Below are 15,867 nucleotides of genomic sequence, written 5' to 3'. Positions count from 1 at the left end.
CCAACTTTATCCAAGATATGGGGCAGCGTCTCAATGTGTATCCTTTCTATTTCTTTCCTCCCCCACCTAACCTTCCACCATTCACCTCCTAATCCCCTTCCCCCAACCTCTATTTCCCCCCCACCCCACCCTCCGGTCTCCCTCGTCAAACCCACCGGCCTGAGCCGGCAGCCGAGGCCTGGTCGAGGCGAACATGGCGCTGCAGCCGTCGGCCACGCCGTGAGGGGCCCAGTCTGGGCCGCTCTCGTAGGGGGAGGCTGGGGCGGGGGGCAGTCAGAGCCGGTGAGGCCTAGGATGGGGGTGGGGGGAGCGAATGGGGACTGGGATTCCGGCCGGGTTTGAACGCTGCGTTGTGTAATCCCTTCGGATGCTCCGCGTGGCGGGGGGAGGGGGGAGCGGGTCAGCTTCTCGGGTGGCTCCTGATCCTCCTGGAGAAACTACCACGGAACGGGAGGGGTAGTGGAGGGGGGGTGGGGATACTGAGGGGAGAGGCCGATGGAAGGACCTTTGAAAGACTTCTCTCCGAGTCCCCCTGAGCATCCAGGTGGCGGGGTTGGAGAAAGAGGGCGGCTCAGAGCCCATGTGCTGTGGAACGCACCGAGCTCAGGCTTTATGTACTTGGGATGGCTTTGAATTGCTTTGATTTTTTGAAAGAAATATAACACACGCACGTAGACCGAACTCCTTGTTGAAGGTTTGGTGAGCTGACTTAGCTTGAAAAGCTTCACATTTTTTTCTTCCTATCTTAACCTCCCCCTCCCCCCTTTACTATTTTAAGGCGGCTTCCCAGTTTCCATTTTGCCTTGGAGGGGCGGGGGTCCTACTTTCTATAAGAGAGAGATATCCTAGAAAAGCACTGAAATATACCTTCAAATAAACGGTGCCAATACTTGATTATTAATTCTGTGGAGTATCTTCTAAGAAAAAAAAATTAGATTATATTATTTGTCTTTAAAATGTACTTTTCCTAAATATTACCTTCCAGCTCTCAGCTTACAATAAATACTGCAATTGTTTACATGCACAGGTTTTATATGCACCATTCTTTCACAAAGTTTAACAGAAATGTAAGTACAATTTTTTAAAACAGCATTTGGATATGTTAAAAGTAGTTAAACTTTTTTTAAGTTATTTTGTAAAAAAGAGATTCTGACAGTGGTTTTATTAAGTAACTGGATATTAACAATAAATTTATGTTTGCAAATGAAGTTTATATTTTGCTTCAAATGGTCTGATCATGTTTTCATGTCCATATGTAGAGCAGCAGCAATCTTCATCACACCTACATCTTAGAAAACCATATCATCAGTTACTTAATTGGCAGCAATCCAGTTAAAATTTTATACTTTTACAATTTTTTTATAATCATCAGTAAAGTACAAATTTTAAGTTAAACAAACCAGAAGTGTTTGTGAGTAGTTTGTTGTTGGGAGACTAATTGAAATGTGAATTGAACTTTGTCACACCACTTCTTTCTTATATTGACTTTGTAATTGATTTTGGAACTGACCATTTGTAAAAAGCTAAATGTTGTGAAATATTAATTTGCAAAAGGTCAGTCTATGTAGTTCATTGTTAAACAAAGGGTACCAAAATTTCATTAGCTGTCTGGGTGACATGTTACCTTTCCAAATACTGGTCAACCAAATGACAAATCTTGCTTCAAACATACCATCTCACAGGTAAATTACAGAATAGGGATTTAAACATTTTCTAGGTTACTTTTCCATATAGCATTAGTGTTTAATTTCTAAAAATGCAATTTATAATTTATGAAAAATACCTACATAAGATATCAGGCATTTTTCAGCAAAAAAAAATTTTTTTTTGCTCTATATGTTGCTTACAATGATGGGGAAAGTTTCTTAAATTTACATGAGCCTTATTCTGTCCTTCCCTCAGTTTTAGTTTTTTTGTTCCACCACAGATTCATAAAGATTGTTGTTCAAATGATAAAGATATATCACAGAAGGCTTGATCATCAGTGGATAATCCAAAATAGTTACAACCAAAATAACCTTTTTTTAAAAAGTTCTTTTTAGCATAATCTTTTTATAATAAACGAAAAAATAAAATGTTAAAATTGAATTCTTTTTGTTAAGCATTCCATTTTATAAATGAGTCTGATGATCTTTAGCAGTATAATTTGTTGTTTGTTTTGCAAATTCTGATCTAAATATTTTCTGATGGACTTTGCAGTATCCCCACTTGCACTTTTCGATTACACATCTGTTTCTTTTCTCTGGTATGTGCCCCCTCTTCCTATTCAATTTCATCTGTCTCAGTTTGTATATTTCTAGTGTAGTGGATTTGACTTAATGGTAGTTATAAGATGAAAGTTAAAGGTGGGTGACAACTTCTAGGTTAGGAATTATGAAATTTTAACTTGAAAATTGCTTATATAAGTAAGACATAAATAAATGATGTCAAAACTTACACAAAGGTGACTCCGAATCCTATTAGAAATTACTAATCAAATTAGAGTTTGTAAAGCATATGGATATTCTCTATGTAGCTGTAGATTATATATTTTCTGAGTTAGGTTTGCTTTTTCTCTTTGTACTGAAACCAGTTACTGGAACCTCATTGGGGGAGGGGAGGGTGACAATGGCTTCTTCCTATAATTTGTCTCCTTGGCCTGTGTGGTGTGCTTTAAATCAAGCAATTTGTCAAATCTGGTGCCAAGATCCAAAGCTTTGTCCATTTTAGAAGTCTTTTGTGCAATAGTTGAAAGTACTAGCTTTCATTGGATTTTTCCGTTTTTATTTAAAATGATATCAAATTGCCTGTGCAAAGCCTAGTTTCTGGTGTGCCTTAACTTATGGATCAAACTTGACTTTTTGAAAATTCTTGTGTGTTAATGTAAATTCTAAAGTGTAGTTAATTTGAAGTGTTAAAAAATGTAAAAATACAACCTTCATATAATAACCTAATCAATTTCAGAATTTTTTTTACATTTGCTGTCATTATAACATCAAAAGTGGTTTTAATATTAATGTTGGTGCCCTGGCATCAAATGTACAACTTTACTCTTTTATCTTTTTTTTTCCTATTCTTTTAGGGTGAAGGGGGTGGTCTCAAATTGAATGTGAGTCGCTTTTAAATTCATACTCCCCCAAATCATCAGGAAAATTTTGCTCAATAATAGGGTTATAATAATCAGTCTATAACTAAATTTAGGAAATAATACAATTCTTCAGGATATTTAGCTAAATGAAAAATAGTTCTTTTTAGTAAATAAACTATATAAAATATATTAAAATAGCAACGACATTCAAAGTATACCCTGTAAAATATTTTATATTTAAAAATAATTTTTTGTGGCATGAAGTATTTCCCTTTAAAATCTATTAACATCAAATTAAAAATTAACACAACAGGGAAGTGTGATGTTATGTTCTGTAACAAAAGTGGATTTGAGTAAAAAAAAACCAGATATGGATATCTTTGTCCCTGAAAATTTCAGGGAAAGAAGGCAGGTACAGTAGTTTTTATCTACTTTTCTTCGCCTCAAATCTGGATTAAAAGTGGCTATAAGATATGTGAGCTGCTTCCTAATAACCCTTACTACTTTTCTCCTTCCTAAAAAACCTTTATTAATGCAACATTGTATCTTTGTAGTGCTATCCATAACAACAGTTTTTTCTTATGGCTTGAACAAACTGTTGAGTTGTATTGAGGATTTTATTTGGAAGATTAAATCACCTTGAAAGCTAAATGATATGAATCCAGTGCCTTATGATTAGATAAATGTTTCTTTTTACCCAAGGGAGAAGCTAGTCAGCCTCACTATTTGTCAGTTTTTTTTCCCCCCTAATTGGAATTAGGAACATAAGAATATCCATACTAGATCAGACTAGTATGGACCTGTAGTATTCTATTGCTAACTGTAACTAAGAAAAGGCAGAAATCTTTCCCCTATTGATTTTAAAAATAAGCTACATACCAATTTCTTATAGTAGACATTTATAGCTTGGTGTTCATAATATGTCAAAAAGCCTTTTTAAAGCTATTTAAATTTAGCATTACTATTATTTTAGACCTGTTCATTTATCAATGACTAGACCATAAGCTGTCTTAGTTAATAGGAATTACTTTTATTTACCTTTGTGTACCTCTCAATGCTTAGTTGTACTTTGTTGAATTAACTGTAAATTAGTAGTTTCTTGTCTTTGTCCTGAAGTTACTTCACTCTCCTTTCAAAGGTATCCTTTTGTACTATCTGCCTAGTATTCCTGGAATTGATGTACAAGTCTAAGCTGTGACTTTATCCAGTCATTTTAAGATTCTATAGCTTTCCATCTCATCTCTTCTCCGCCTTATAATTTTGCACATTGAAGAACTCCTATCCTTTTAGTTTCTCCATACAACAGTACTACTTTTCCACTCCCCACCCCAAATCCTCTGTTTATTTTAGTTATCTTTCCTTGGATCTTCCTTGGCCTGTCTAATTACCACAACTCAAGAAATACATAATGGAATGAGAGCACTACACACAGTAGGCCTGATGTGGATACACTAGTTTTACAAAGGTAGGATGATGTTTTTTCTGTATTTTCAACCTTTTTTAAATGTTCGATCTTTTTGTCAACCCTCATTATAATCTACAAGGCCTCTAGGGCCCTTTTCTGGGTATTTGCTGAGAACCCAATATTTTTATAACACTTATTTCTATTATCTTTCCTTAAGCTTTTCTCTTTTCATGTAATTTTCTGTAGTATATTCCATTCATTGGGTGCTTTGGTAGAAGAGTTTTATTTGAAAATTTGGGAACTGCACTGTACACTTACTACTTTAGATGATGTATTTAAAAATAACTAGACATAGTAATAATTACTGAGGAGCCCCACTATTTTAAACTTTTCAGTGCAGAGAAAGAATCCTTCATTCCTTTTCCTGCTTTCCCCTTTCTCTAAGTTTTCTAGCCATAATACAAAAGTCTCTAGCTTCTAGTATAGAACATCTCAAAGATATTTTGAAATAATTAACTTTTATAGGTTTTCTTTTACTCATATACCTTTTTTTAATAACCCTAAACACTAGTAAACTTTTCAGGCATGACATTACTTTGCAAAAATTATCAATAACAACAAAATTAGGGGATTTCCCCCAGTTTTTTTGTTTGATATTTCTATCTTTTAATGTAAAATCTACTGACTGCCCAGCAATGAAAATTGAACTCCAGACTCATCTGTCTGTAGTTTTCCTGGGCACTTAACTATTAGCAGTCTTTCTTATGAATAGAAGTTATATTTGTAGTCTGCCACTTCTGCCTTGTTAATTAAAGATTTTGGAGTACCACTTTTTGATATATTTAACACTTAAGTAATTTTGTTTTTGTAAAAGAAATGACACCTAATAATAGCGTGGTGATTTTAGCTTAATATCTGATAATATTTTGATGCGGTTTAGATTTTTATGCTGAGAACATTCCTGGTTTTAAACATTATGTTTGTATTTTTTACCTGAGCTTATTAGCTAGTAATATTAACTGCTTGAACTTTGTGCCATTTTAGATTTCTACAAAGATTTGTTCTTCATTGTTTATTTAATAATACAGTATTAAGCATATCAGAGAACTTCAGAATGTTAGTGCCAGAAGGAACCTTAAAATCTAGACCAGTGGTGTCAAACTCAAATAGAAATTGAATTATAAAATTCACAAATTAATGTCATCTGTGTTGTATTTTTATTGTTAAATATTTCCTAATTACATTTTATTCTAGTTATGCTGACTAAAGAGTTTTGAGGACCAGGTTTGACACCTCTGATTTATTCCAACTCCTTTTTACAGATGAGGAAACTGAAGACAAGAGAGTGGCTTGCCCAAGATCACATAGTAAATTAGTGAGTGGCCAAATTGGAACTAGAACCAGGTCTCCCGACCTGATCAAGCATTACTGATTTTGTTTTTAAAGTATTTAGCTTTGCTATCATTTTTCTAAAAAATTATTTAATTCATAGGTCACTAATAAAGGCAATTTCATCTTTAATGGACGTAGTCAGAGATTTAGAGTTGGAAGGGATTTTAGAGGTCAGTCATCTAGTCTAATCCCCTTTTCACAGGTGAGGAAACTGAGACTTAAAAGGGGATGTTGCCCAGAGTCACAGCTAGCTAAATGATAGACAGATTCCCATATTCCAAATTCAACATTCTTTCCACTGTACCATTGCCTCCCATTTTGCTGTTTTAAAATGTTTTTTAAACTCCTTAACTGCCAAGGTAAATATTGTTTTAAATTTTTTAAAATGTTTTTATTTTAATATGTAGGTACAACTTTAATAAACATTAAATGGCTACTTTGTACAAGACTGTGCTGGATATATTTAATTTGGGGGGGGTCTTTTGCTCACCAAATGATTTATTGTCAAGTTAAACCAACTTTTGCAAATATATAGTTGAATAAAATTTAGTCTAGTTAGAATTCTTAGCAGTGCTTTATATAGTAGAGGTCATGAACTATCTTCCAAGTTTCTTACCAGGAAACTTGAATAGTGATAAAGCTTAAGGGCTTTAAATAAAGATCTTCCCTTTACATTGATTTACATGAAGGAATTTTTTTATTCTGAGTATATTTGTTAAAATAACAGAACAAAGTAGGACTATGAATATTTTTTCTCTTTAATGGCAAAGGCCCTTTACAGAAACTATTCTTAACCTTCCTAGAGAAGGAAAAACAAAACAACATAATGGACTCTACACAAAAGATGTAGTTGCATAAGAATATATATTTTAACTCCAAAGTAATAAATTATCATCAGGGATATGCCCTACTTGTGGAAAAAACCCAAAACATTCTTTGTTTTATAATTATTCTATGCATATAAAAAATTTATATGTAGGCAATTGGTATATTACAACATTCATTATAAAATATAACTAGTTTAGGGTTTATAAAGTGTTTGTGCTTTTGGCAACCCTGACAAGCCTTAGAACTTAATCTATAAAGGAGATTTTTTTTTAAACCCTTAACTTCTGTGTATTGGTTCCTTGGTGGAAGAGAGTGGTAAGGGTGGGAAATATGGGGGTCAAGTGACTTGCCCAGGATCACACAGCTGGGAAGTGTCTGAGGCCAGATTTGAACCTTCTGTCTCTAGGCCTGACTCTCAATCCACTGAGCTACCCAGCTGCCCCCTATGAAGGAGATTTTAAAGCAAATTCATTGAAGTGTAGGATAGTTGATAAAACTGTTGCCCAAAAAGATCTCAAAAGATAAAAACTGATCTATCTAATGGCTAGTAGAATTGCAGTCCCATAAACAATAAGATGGAATTTTTGCTTTAAAATAAGATTTACAGACTTATACTTTCAACATAAAGCCTAAAAACTTCTCACAGATTTTATTACTCTGGTGTCAGATGTGGTCTAAAATTACAAGATGCTTAGAGTCTTAGTTGAGGAGATAATGCTAATGTTAGAAAAATTACCAAAATGTACACATTGGAATTTGTGTTGTCCTTCAAATTAAAGTGCTGCTATTGTTTTTTTTTTTTTTTAAACGTTTTTGGGTAAAATTTCTCTTAGGTTTGCTGTGTAAGCAAATAAGTTCTGTCACTATTCATACCTCATAAAATCCTAAATTAAAACTGTGGTCATCCACTTTATTCAATAGATTTCATTCCATTATTGACTTTAAAATATACTCAGTACATCAAATATATTCAGGTACTTGTTATAATTTTTTTGTGTGTCAGAAACTTCGTATTCTGCTGTAGAAGCCAACATCTTGTCCTTCCAACCATAGTGCACATATGGATGAGTATGTGTGCACACAAACATCATTGGAGGCAATATTGTACATTTAATTTTATCTTAAAACTTAGGGAATTGCTCTAAGTTTTGTGTTAGCTACAATATCAAATGCCGTAAACATAAGCTATCCAATTCAATGTATAATGTGAATGCCTTTTTCAAGTTATTTCTACCTAAAAGGGATGGAAGATTATAGTAGTTTCCTTCCTATAGTAGTATGATTTTTTAAAAACATTTTATCTCTACTTTTCCTCAATAGTGACTATGCAGTAATTCACATTTATATAGTGCTTTTGATTTGCAGAGACCTTCCCTCTACCATTGGTAGTTCTCTTGTTATCCACATTTTACAGATGAGGAAAATAGGTGATCAAAAGCTTAAGGAAACTTGTCCTTGATCATATAGCTGATAAATGCCTGAGGCAATATTGAAACCCCAGTCTCCTGACTCCCCATAAAGTGATTTATTTACCATACTATGGTTCATATGACCTCCTTTTTGTTTTAAATTAACTGTAAAAGTTATTTGCAGTACTTTTATAACAGTGATGGTATAAATATTGATGTGCTTTTTTTCTTGGAATAAAAAGATGGCATTTTTCTCGCCTTTTGACATTCACTCAGTCTCTTATATGTCTTTGCACAGACCTTAAGTTCTATATGGAAATAAAACTAAACCTTGGCTTCCCTTGGTCTATGTACCAAACTCATTTGTGGTGAGTTAAATTGAATGGCATGAGACTTCTATCAAATAAGTTTTTTAACAAATTGCTAAAAATAAAATAGATATGTACCTGTTAAGTGTTATTTCCAACTCAAACATAATTTAAAGTATTTCATGATGGTGAACTTAAATGCATATTCTTTATAGGAATTTGGGTTGCTTTTGAAATCATTTAAAATAAGATAATTTAAGTATAATGTGGCATTTTAAAAATTAAGTTGTTTTTTTAATCCTCCATGAAAGTCACAATAATGAAATGCTAGCATCCTAAGCAGTTGGGATTTATCCTTTAAGAAAGTGATTTCCTCTTTTGGAAAACAGTAATTTTATATTTAACTAAAGAATGAGTACTTGGACTAATTAATTTTAATTTGAGAAATCTTGTAGGGATTGAGAAAACAGGCTTGTTCTTTTCCATTTTGTAAATAAACAAGAAAAGGAAGGTCAAGACTGGATAATCAATGACATATGAAAGAGCTTGGAAAGAAAAGAATTTCTGAAAACATTTTTGATCTCTTCATTCTTCCCCTCATCCCCAACCCTTAAGAGAGAATTTTTTGAAAAATCTTATTATCCTATTACTCAGATACTTCACCTACCTCCACTCTCTTCATATCTATCTCCATGTAGTTGCATGATCCAATATTTATACATTTCTCATTTGGACTTTGAAGTCACCAGCTTGTTTAAAACGTTAGAGCTGCTTTGGATGTGATCCATTCCCGTGTCCTTCTAATTTAGTGTTTACTTTGATCTTTGCTCTAACCAGACAGTCTCACTGCATGTGGACTTCTACATCTATAACTAGTCACTTCCCAGTGTCATCCAACTATCTTCTTGAAAGAAGTAATTGTCATTAAACAGGTGTGAGATTTCTAAATAGTCTTAAGTCTGGCTTTTTATTTCTTGGTCCCAAAACAAGTAATCTGTTTATTAGCAAGATTAATGGAACCATCACATCAAAAAGGTGAATAGGGGGCCAGCCGGGTGGCTCAGTGGATTGAGAGCCAGGCCTTAGAGACAGCGAGGCCCTAGATTCAAATCTGGCCTCAGACACTTCCTAGCTATGTGACCCTGGGCAAGTCATTTACCACCACCACCCCCCATTGGCTAGCCCTTACCACTCTTCTGCCTCGGAACCAATACACAAAGGTAAGGGTTTCTAGAAGGAAGGAAAGGAGGGAGGGAGGGACTCCCAGAAATGATGTTTTTTTAGGAACTTTCAGGAATGCTCCTTAAGCTGCATCCAGATGGGGAAATGTTGAAAAGAATGAGATCATAAATGTTGCATTAACCAAAAAAGTAATCTGGTAAGATATTAGGCATATGGGTTTGTAGTTGCTACTTTCTCATCTCTCTAATCTTTTGAGAATGATTCCTGCTTTCATCAAAGGCATCCTCAATGAAAACATAAAAGGAGGTGGTTTACATCTTTTAAGTCAAAAGGCTATCTGAAAATACCAAGAATATGATAGCATTGTATTTTTTGTTTGTTTTTAAAGAAAAATGGAGCCTTAAAGTTCCTTCTCAAACATGTTTTCTATAACATATTTTAAAATAAGATTTCCATGGCAGGCAATTTCAAAGAAAACTATTCATTGACCCACTGAGTATCTACATCAAGGGGGTTGTATTAAACAGGGAAACTTTCACTCGAAAGGTACTTACCAATGTCACAAAGGTATTTAGCAGAAAGTTCATACTAAAAGTTTTGTTTGTTTTTTTTAACCCTAACGACCTGTCTTTGAATCGTACAAGTATCAATTCTAAAGCAGAAGCATAAGTGCTAGGCAGTTGGGGTTCAGTAACTTGTCCGGGGTAAACACAGCTAGAGCATGTCTGAGGCCAGATCTGAATCTAATCCCAACTGCAGACCTGACAGGCTCTCTATCCACTGAACCATCTAGCTGCCTCTCAAAGGATTCTTCATTGATTCTAAGGTTCTCCAAATACTCTTTGAAGAGAATAAGATAACAGGTTAATTACATAAAGCCTTAGCATACCTCAAACCTCTTATTGTAATCCATGCTAGAAAAATGAGTGGAAATTATAGATTGCCTTGATATTGAATAGTTATTACAGGTAGACTAGTCAGCATGTTTTTTCTTTAAGTGATACAGATAGATGATTTGTGACAAAATTGAGAAAGTAAAGGGAAATTACTAGCTGACATTTATATAGTGTTTTAAGATTTGCAAAATGCTTTGCCTTTTTCCTTTGATCCTCAAAACCACCTCATAAAGTAGATGGTACAAATTTTGTTCTCATTTTGCCAGTGAGAAAACTTGAGATGCAAGAAGAGGTTTTATATGGCTTGACATATCTAGTGTCAAAGGCAATATTTGAACTTAATTGCTCCTGAGATCCAAATCTAGTCCTCTTTATATCACACTGCTCTTCATCCAGCTGGATTGAATTTGAAAAACTGAATGGTACTTTCATTGATGGCTCACTGATGTACAGCTTATCATCCTATAGAAAAAATTGTTAAAGTCTTTCTGTCTTAGAATCAGTACTAGATATTGGTTCTAAAGCAGAAGAGCTTTAAGAGCTATGCAATTAGGGTTAAATGACTTGCCATGAGTCACAGCTAGGAAGTGTCTGGGGCTGATTTTGACCTAGGACCATCCATCTCCAGGTCTGGCTCTTTCTTTATCCACTGAGCTTCCTAGATGCCCCGTACTATCTTTTTTATATCAATGTTTTGCTGATGATTTCTCTATGATCACAAATTTTGGAAATACCATAATTTCTGAATACTTAAAATAACAAATAGCTGAGACTATGGTGGAGCATAAGCATACTCTCAACAGGTTACCATAGAATCCCAGGTGATATGATTTAAAGCAGAGGTGTCAGTCTCACAGCACAAAACTCCCCAATGTGTCCCAAATCAGATTAAAACGTAATTAGGAGGGGGAAGCTGGGTAGCTGAGTGAATTTGAGAGCCAGGCCTAGAGACGGGAGGTCCTAGGTTCAAATCTGACCTCAGACACTTCCCAACTGTGATCCTGGGCAAGTCACTTAATCCCCTTTGCCTACCCTTACCACTCTTCTGCCTTGGAGCCAATACACAGTATTGACTCCAAGATGGAAGGTAAGGGGTTAAAAAAATGTAATTAGGAAATGTTTAGCAAAATATATAAAAATATAGTAAAAGCTAGATAGCGTTAGTTTGTGGCTTTTTTGGTTAATATATGACTCAAAGGCATGTTTTTATTTGAATCTGATGCCACTGATTTAGAGCTCTTAAATTGATTGGCAGAAATCAACTGTTCCAGGCCCTTCATTCTGAATAGAAAATGGAGATTCAGGTTGGGGAAAGTACTTGCCCAGAGCAATACAGGTAATAAATAAGAGAGAGTTGGGATTTAAATCCACACCCTCTGGATTTAAAAGCAGTACTATTAAAAGCCACAAAGGATTTCCAGGTTTTTCTTCATGTCTTTAATTCACTCATTAGTTCATAGATAGAATCTCTGGCCTCCTTCAACACTCAGTTCTCGTACATAAGACTTTTTCGTGACCATATCCTCCAATTGCTATTTCTGCCTTCCATTAATTCATATTTGCTTTGTATCTACTTTTGTGAGTGAAGATGTTTCTGCTTATAAGCGATGAATGACATTTGAGGGAAAGGAGTTTTTCAGTTTTGTTGTTTAATCAGTCCCAGGACCTTGTGCATTGCAATTACGGAAGAAACATTTAAGAAACATTTGTTGATTATTTGAAGAACATTGTTAAATATTTGTATAGGTAGTATGAATTACATAAGATTCAGACACCCTCCAGTCAAGATCCTGAATGAATGGATATGAGAGGATTCATGAAAGAAATGCAAACAAGGATCTGATGGGAAGATATAGAGGGATTGAAATTCTCATTGGTAGAGAATATATACCCTCACTGGTTTCATCATGGATACTTCCAGGATAGATTTCTTGCTGGTTTGGCTAAGCATTGCTAATGCGTAACTATTTTACTTTTCTAAAATGGTTCTTTCAGATCACCACAACCATGATAACCATTTTCTCCCTCTTGAAATAATTTTGCCCATCCTTTGTATTTATCTGTGTTCCTGTTGTCTCCTCTACCCCTTGGAATTTAAGCTGTGGTAATATGGTATAGTAGAAAGTATACTTACAGGAATAAGACTAATCAGTATTAACTTTGAGTGAGTCTCTTAACTTTGGGGACCTGTGTCCTCATATGTAAAAGGCAGCGTTGGACTACATAATACGATCCTATGACATTTTTATTTTTGCCTTTTTACTCTCAGTACATAAGCATAGTGCTTTGTACTTGGGCAGATAGAATCATAGATAGAGATCTGTGAAGGAACTACAGAGGACTATTGGTCCAACCCTCGCATTTGTACAGATGAAGAAACTGAGGTTAAGTGACTTGCCCATGTTCATACAGGTTTATAATGGCAAGACAGGATTTGAAACAAACTCAGCCAACATTCTCTCTATTAAACCAAGATTGTATCTCATTTTGTTGAGTTGAATTGAAGAGGTCTGTTTGTGTTATATACCTATTCAAACAAATTCATTGGATCCTTGTTTCTTTTCAAATAAAACTACTCCTTACCCATACAGTTTGATTCTAACTAGCCTTCCCCCACCATTTCATACTATCCTTATTCTTTTTAAACCCTTACCTTCTTTTAGAATGATACTAAGTATCAATTTAAGGCAGAAGAGTGATAAGGACTAGGCAGTTGGGGTTAAATGACTTGCCTGGGGTCATAGAGTTTGAAAGTGTCTAAGGCCGGATTTAAATCCAGGAACTTCTGGCTCCAGGTCTGATGTGATACCTAGCTACTCCTACGATTATTCTTAAATTCCATTTAAACTAGTTTCCCCTAATTTAACATTTTCTTCTGCTTTTAAGGGTGCTTTTCCTTCTTAGAATGTATTCCTTTCAGGAAGCTATTTCTGATCACCCAGCTCATACTTTTCTATTGCTTCTCACCATTTACTCCTACCACATTACTTTATTTTTTTTTAAACCTTTACCATGTCTTAATATCAATTTTAAGACAAAAGTGGCAAGGGTGGGACAGTTTGGGTTAAGTGACTTGCCTGTGGTCACATAGGAAGTGTCTGAAGCCAGATTTGCTACCAGACCCTTCCAGCTCCAGGTGCTCTATCAGCACTGCTACCTAGCTGTACCTACTTCATATTATATATAATGAAGCTATATATGTCAGGTCCTTCCCTCCAAACTCAAGGAGCAATCTGCTTTAGATCAAAGGCTGTCAGTTATTGTTTGATTCCTAGCATTATAATGCCTTACACATAAGCAATAATTTCTTTAAAATAAGTTGAATGCTGCAGAATTGATCTGAAAAGTACAAAAATCATGGTAGCAAAACACCAGAAATAAAGCGGGTATCCATTGAATGAAGGAACTAGAGAGATTTTAGTATTTGGATATAATAGAATGGTCTTAAGCTGTTAGAAACAACAAAAAATTAGTTTAGAAACTTGAGAAGACATGTATGGACTTAACTACAATAATTTAAACAAAAAACACAAAAGGAAGAAAAACTTTAATGATGATCAGCCATGGTCTTGGAGAACAAGTGAAGAAATGCACTTAATCTCTATTCAAGTTGTAAAGAAAATGGATTGACAGGCTCAATTATAAGATCTTAGAATTTCAGAGTTTTAATGATTGTAAAGGTCATCTAATCCTCATATTTTGGCACAAAGAAACAACCAGTCATCACATGAATCATCACTAAAAAGATATTACCTTGAAATTAAGAAAGTTTCCTGTTTCAATTAATGATAGTCTTTCAGTCTAATATCAAGTAGCCATGCCCTCATGAAAGCCCAGGTTAACGATTCTTAGCTAAAATGAATGTAATAAAATTTGGACTAGAAGTTTTGTAATAGATCCATGCCCATCCATTTTGAATGAGTATCTTTACAATTTCATTTTGGTATCTGTACCACCAGTCATTTTTTGATATTGCTCTCCTTCACTGTCCTTGGTACCAAAGAAATTCAGTTAATCAAAACCATTTGGCACAGCAATTATGTTTTGACTTCATTCCCAACATTCTAATACTACTAGTTCCCATATCTACTGAAAGCAGGGAACTATGTTTTATCATCTGTTCTCGAGGAACAAGATTGGTGATAGGGTTTGGGGTTTTTTGTTTTGTTTCGTTTTGTTTTGTTGGCTGGCACATTCTTTTTATTGGATCCATTAGGGGCTGCAAGATGATTGTCTTACAGGGTAACATGTTGAAATTGAGAATGGAAATAACAATGGTTTTTCAAACTTATTATAATACTGTCATTTTGTATTCCATTGTTCTCCTGGTCCTACTTGTTTCATTCTGCCTCAGATGTACGCCTCTTCCCAAGTTTCTCTGAATTTCCTCATAGTCATCATTTCTTAAACATTGCATTTCCTTCTTTGCCAATTTATCCTTTACCTAGTTGATGGACAAATGTACATCGTTTGTGGTTTATGCTACACAAAATGTGCTGCAGTATGTATGTGTATATATATATATATACACACACATATATATATATGTATGTATATATATGTATGTGTATATATATGGAATCTTTTTTGTCTTTGACTTCTTTGGGGAATATGCCCACTATGCGATTTCACTAATGATTTCCCCCTCATAATTCCAAATTATTTTTCCCCAAGGGTTGGACCAGCTTATAACTTAATTAACAGTGTTGTTAGTGTACTATAATACTAGAATTAATCTTTTATAAGAAACACTCCTGGCTTGGGGAATTGGGGAAGCTGACAAAGGGGCCTGGTTTAAATAGTATAGTATTATGACAGCTGTTTTAATGACCATATAAGAACTGAGCCAGTAACTTTGTTCAGAAAGTCATTCTTCCTTGTCACCCCCCCCCCCCCAAAATTATGGTCTTTTGAAAAATGGCCAGTTAAGAATGTTTTTTATTGTGTTCAGCCCATCAAGCAAAAGAAGAAAACAGTAGTATATACTATTAACAAGTCAGCAATAAGATTGTTGGTTTTTAAATTTTCTCAGGCCCTTTTCCTTAGGAAGTTAACTAGTATGTATGGACTCTCCATTTTAGTAGGAGGAATATTTTCCATTGATATCACTTCAACCCAAATAGGTTTTTGTTTTATCTATATAGTGTAGTTCGACTGCCAGTAATTTTATAAACATAAATATATCCATTTTTCATTACGCTTAAAGAATATCAATATGTAAGGTTTATTAGTGGAATATCTCCCTATTTATCTCAGAAAATCAGTGTAAGGCATGTAGCATATATATAGAATTACCTCCTAAAGCAACTTATTCATCCATAGATAGCCAAGCAATTTTTATTAATAACTTTACAGAGATATAGGTAAATGAAGAGTTTAA

At 34.6% G+C, this 15,867-nt stretch overlaps 1 protein-coding gene across 1 annotated transcript in view; it reads left to right on the top strand.

Moving 5' to 3' along the window:
* Positions 1-5: 5 nt before the first annotated feature.
* Positions 6-15,867, top strand: part of CCNT2 (cyclin T2) — a gene marked incomplete at its 5' end in the record, with an annotated part of 45,951 nt that continues 30,089 nt past the window's right edge. The window contains 3 exons of the mRNA XM_044669134.1: positions 6-37; positions 986-1,067; positions 3,062-3,088. Coding sequence (XP_044525069.1) covers positions 6-37; positions 986-1,067; positions 3,062-3,088 — 141 coding nt within the window. The remainder of the gene's footprint in view (positions 38-985; positions 1,068-3,061; positions 3,089-15,867) is intronic.

The sequence above is a fragment of the Gracilinanus agilis genome, chromosome 3, assembly GCF_016433145.1.
Source record: "Gracilinanus agilis isolate LMUSP501 chromosome 3, AgileGrace, whole genome shotgun sequence".
Classification (NCBI taxonomy): Eukaryota; Metazoa; Chordata; class Mammalia; order Didelphimorphia; family Didelphidae; genus Gracilinanus; species Gracilinanus agilis.
Note: the sequence above shows the minus strand (reverse complement) of the source record. Positions and strands in the feature narration are given on the sequence as shown.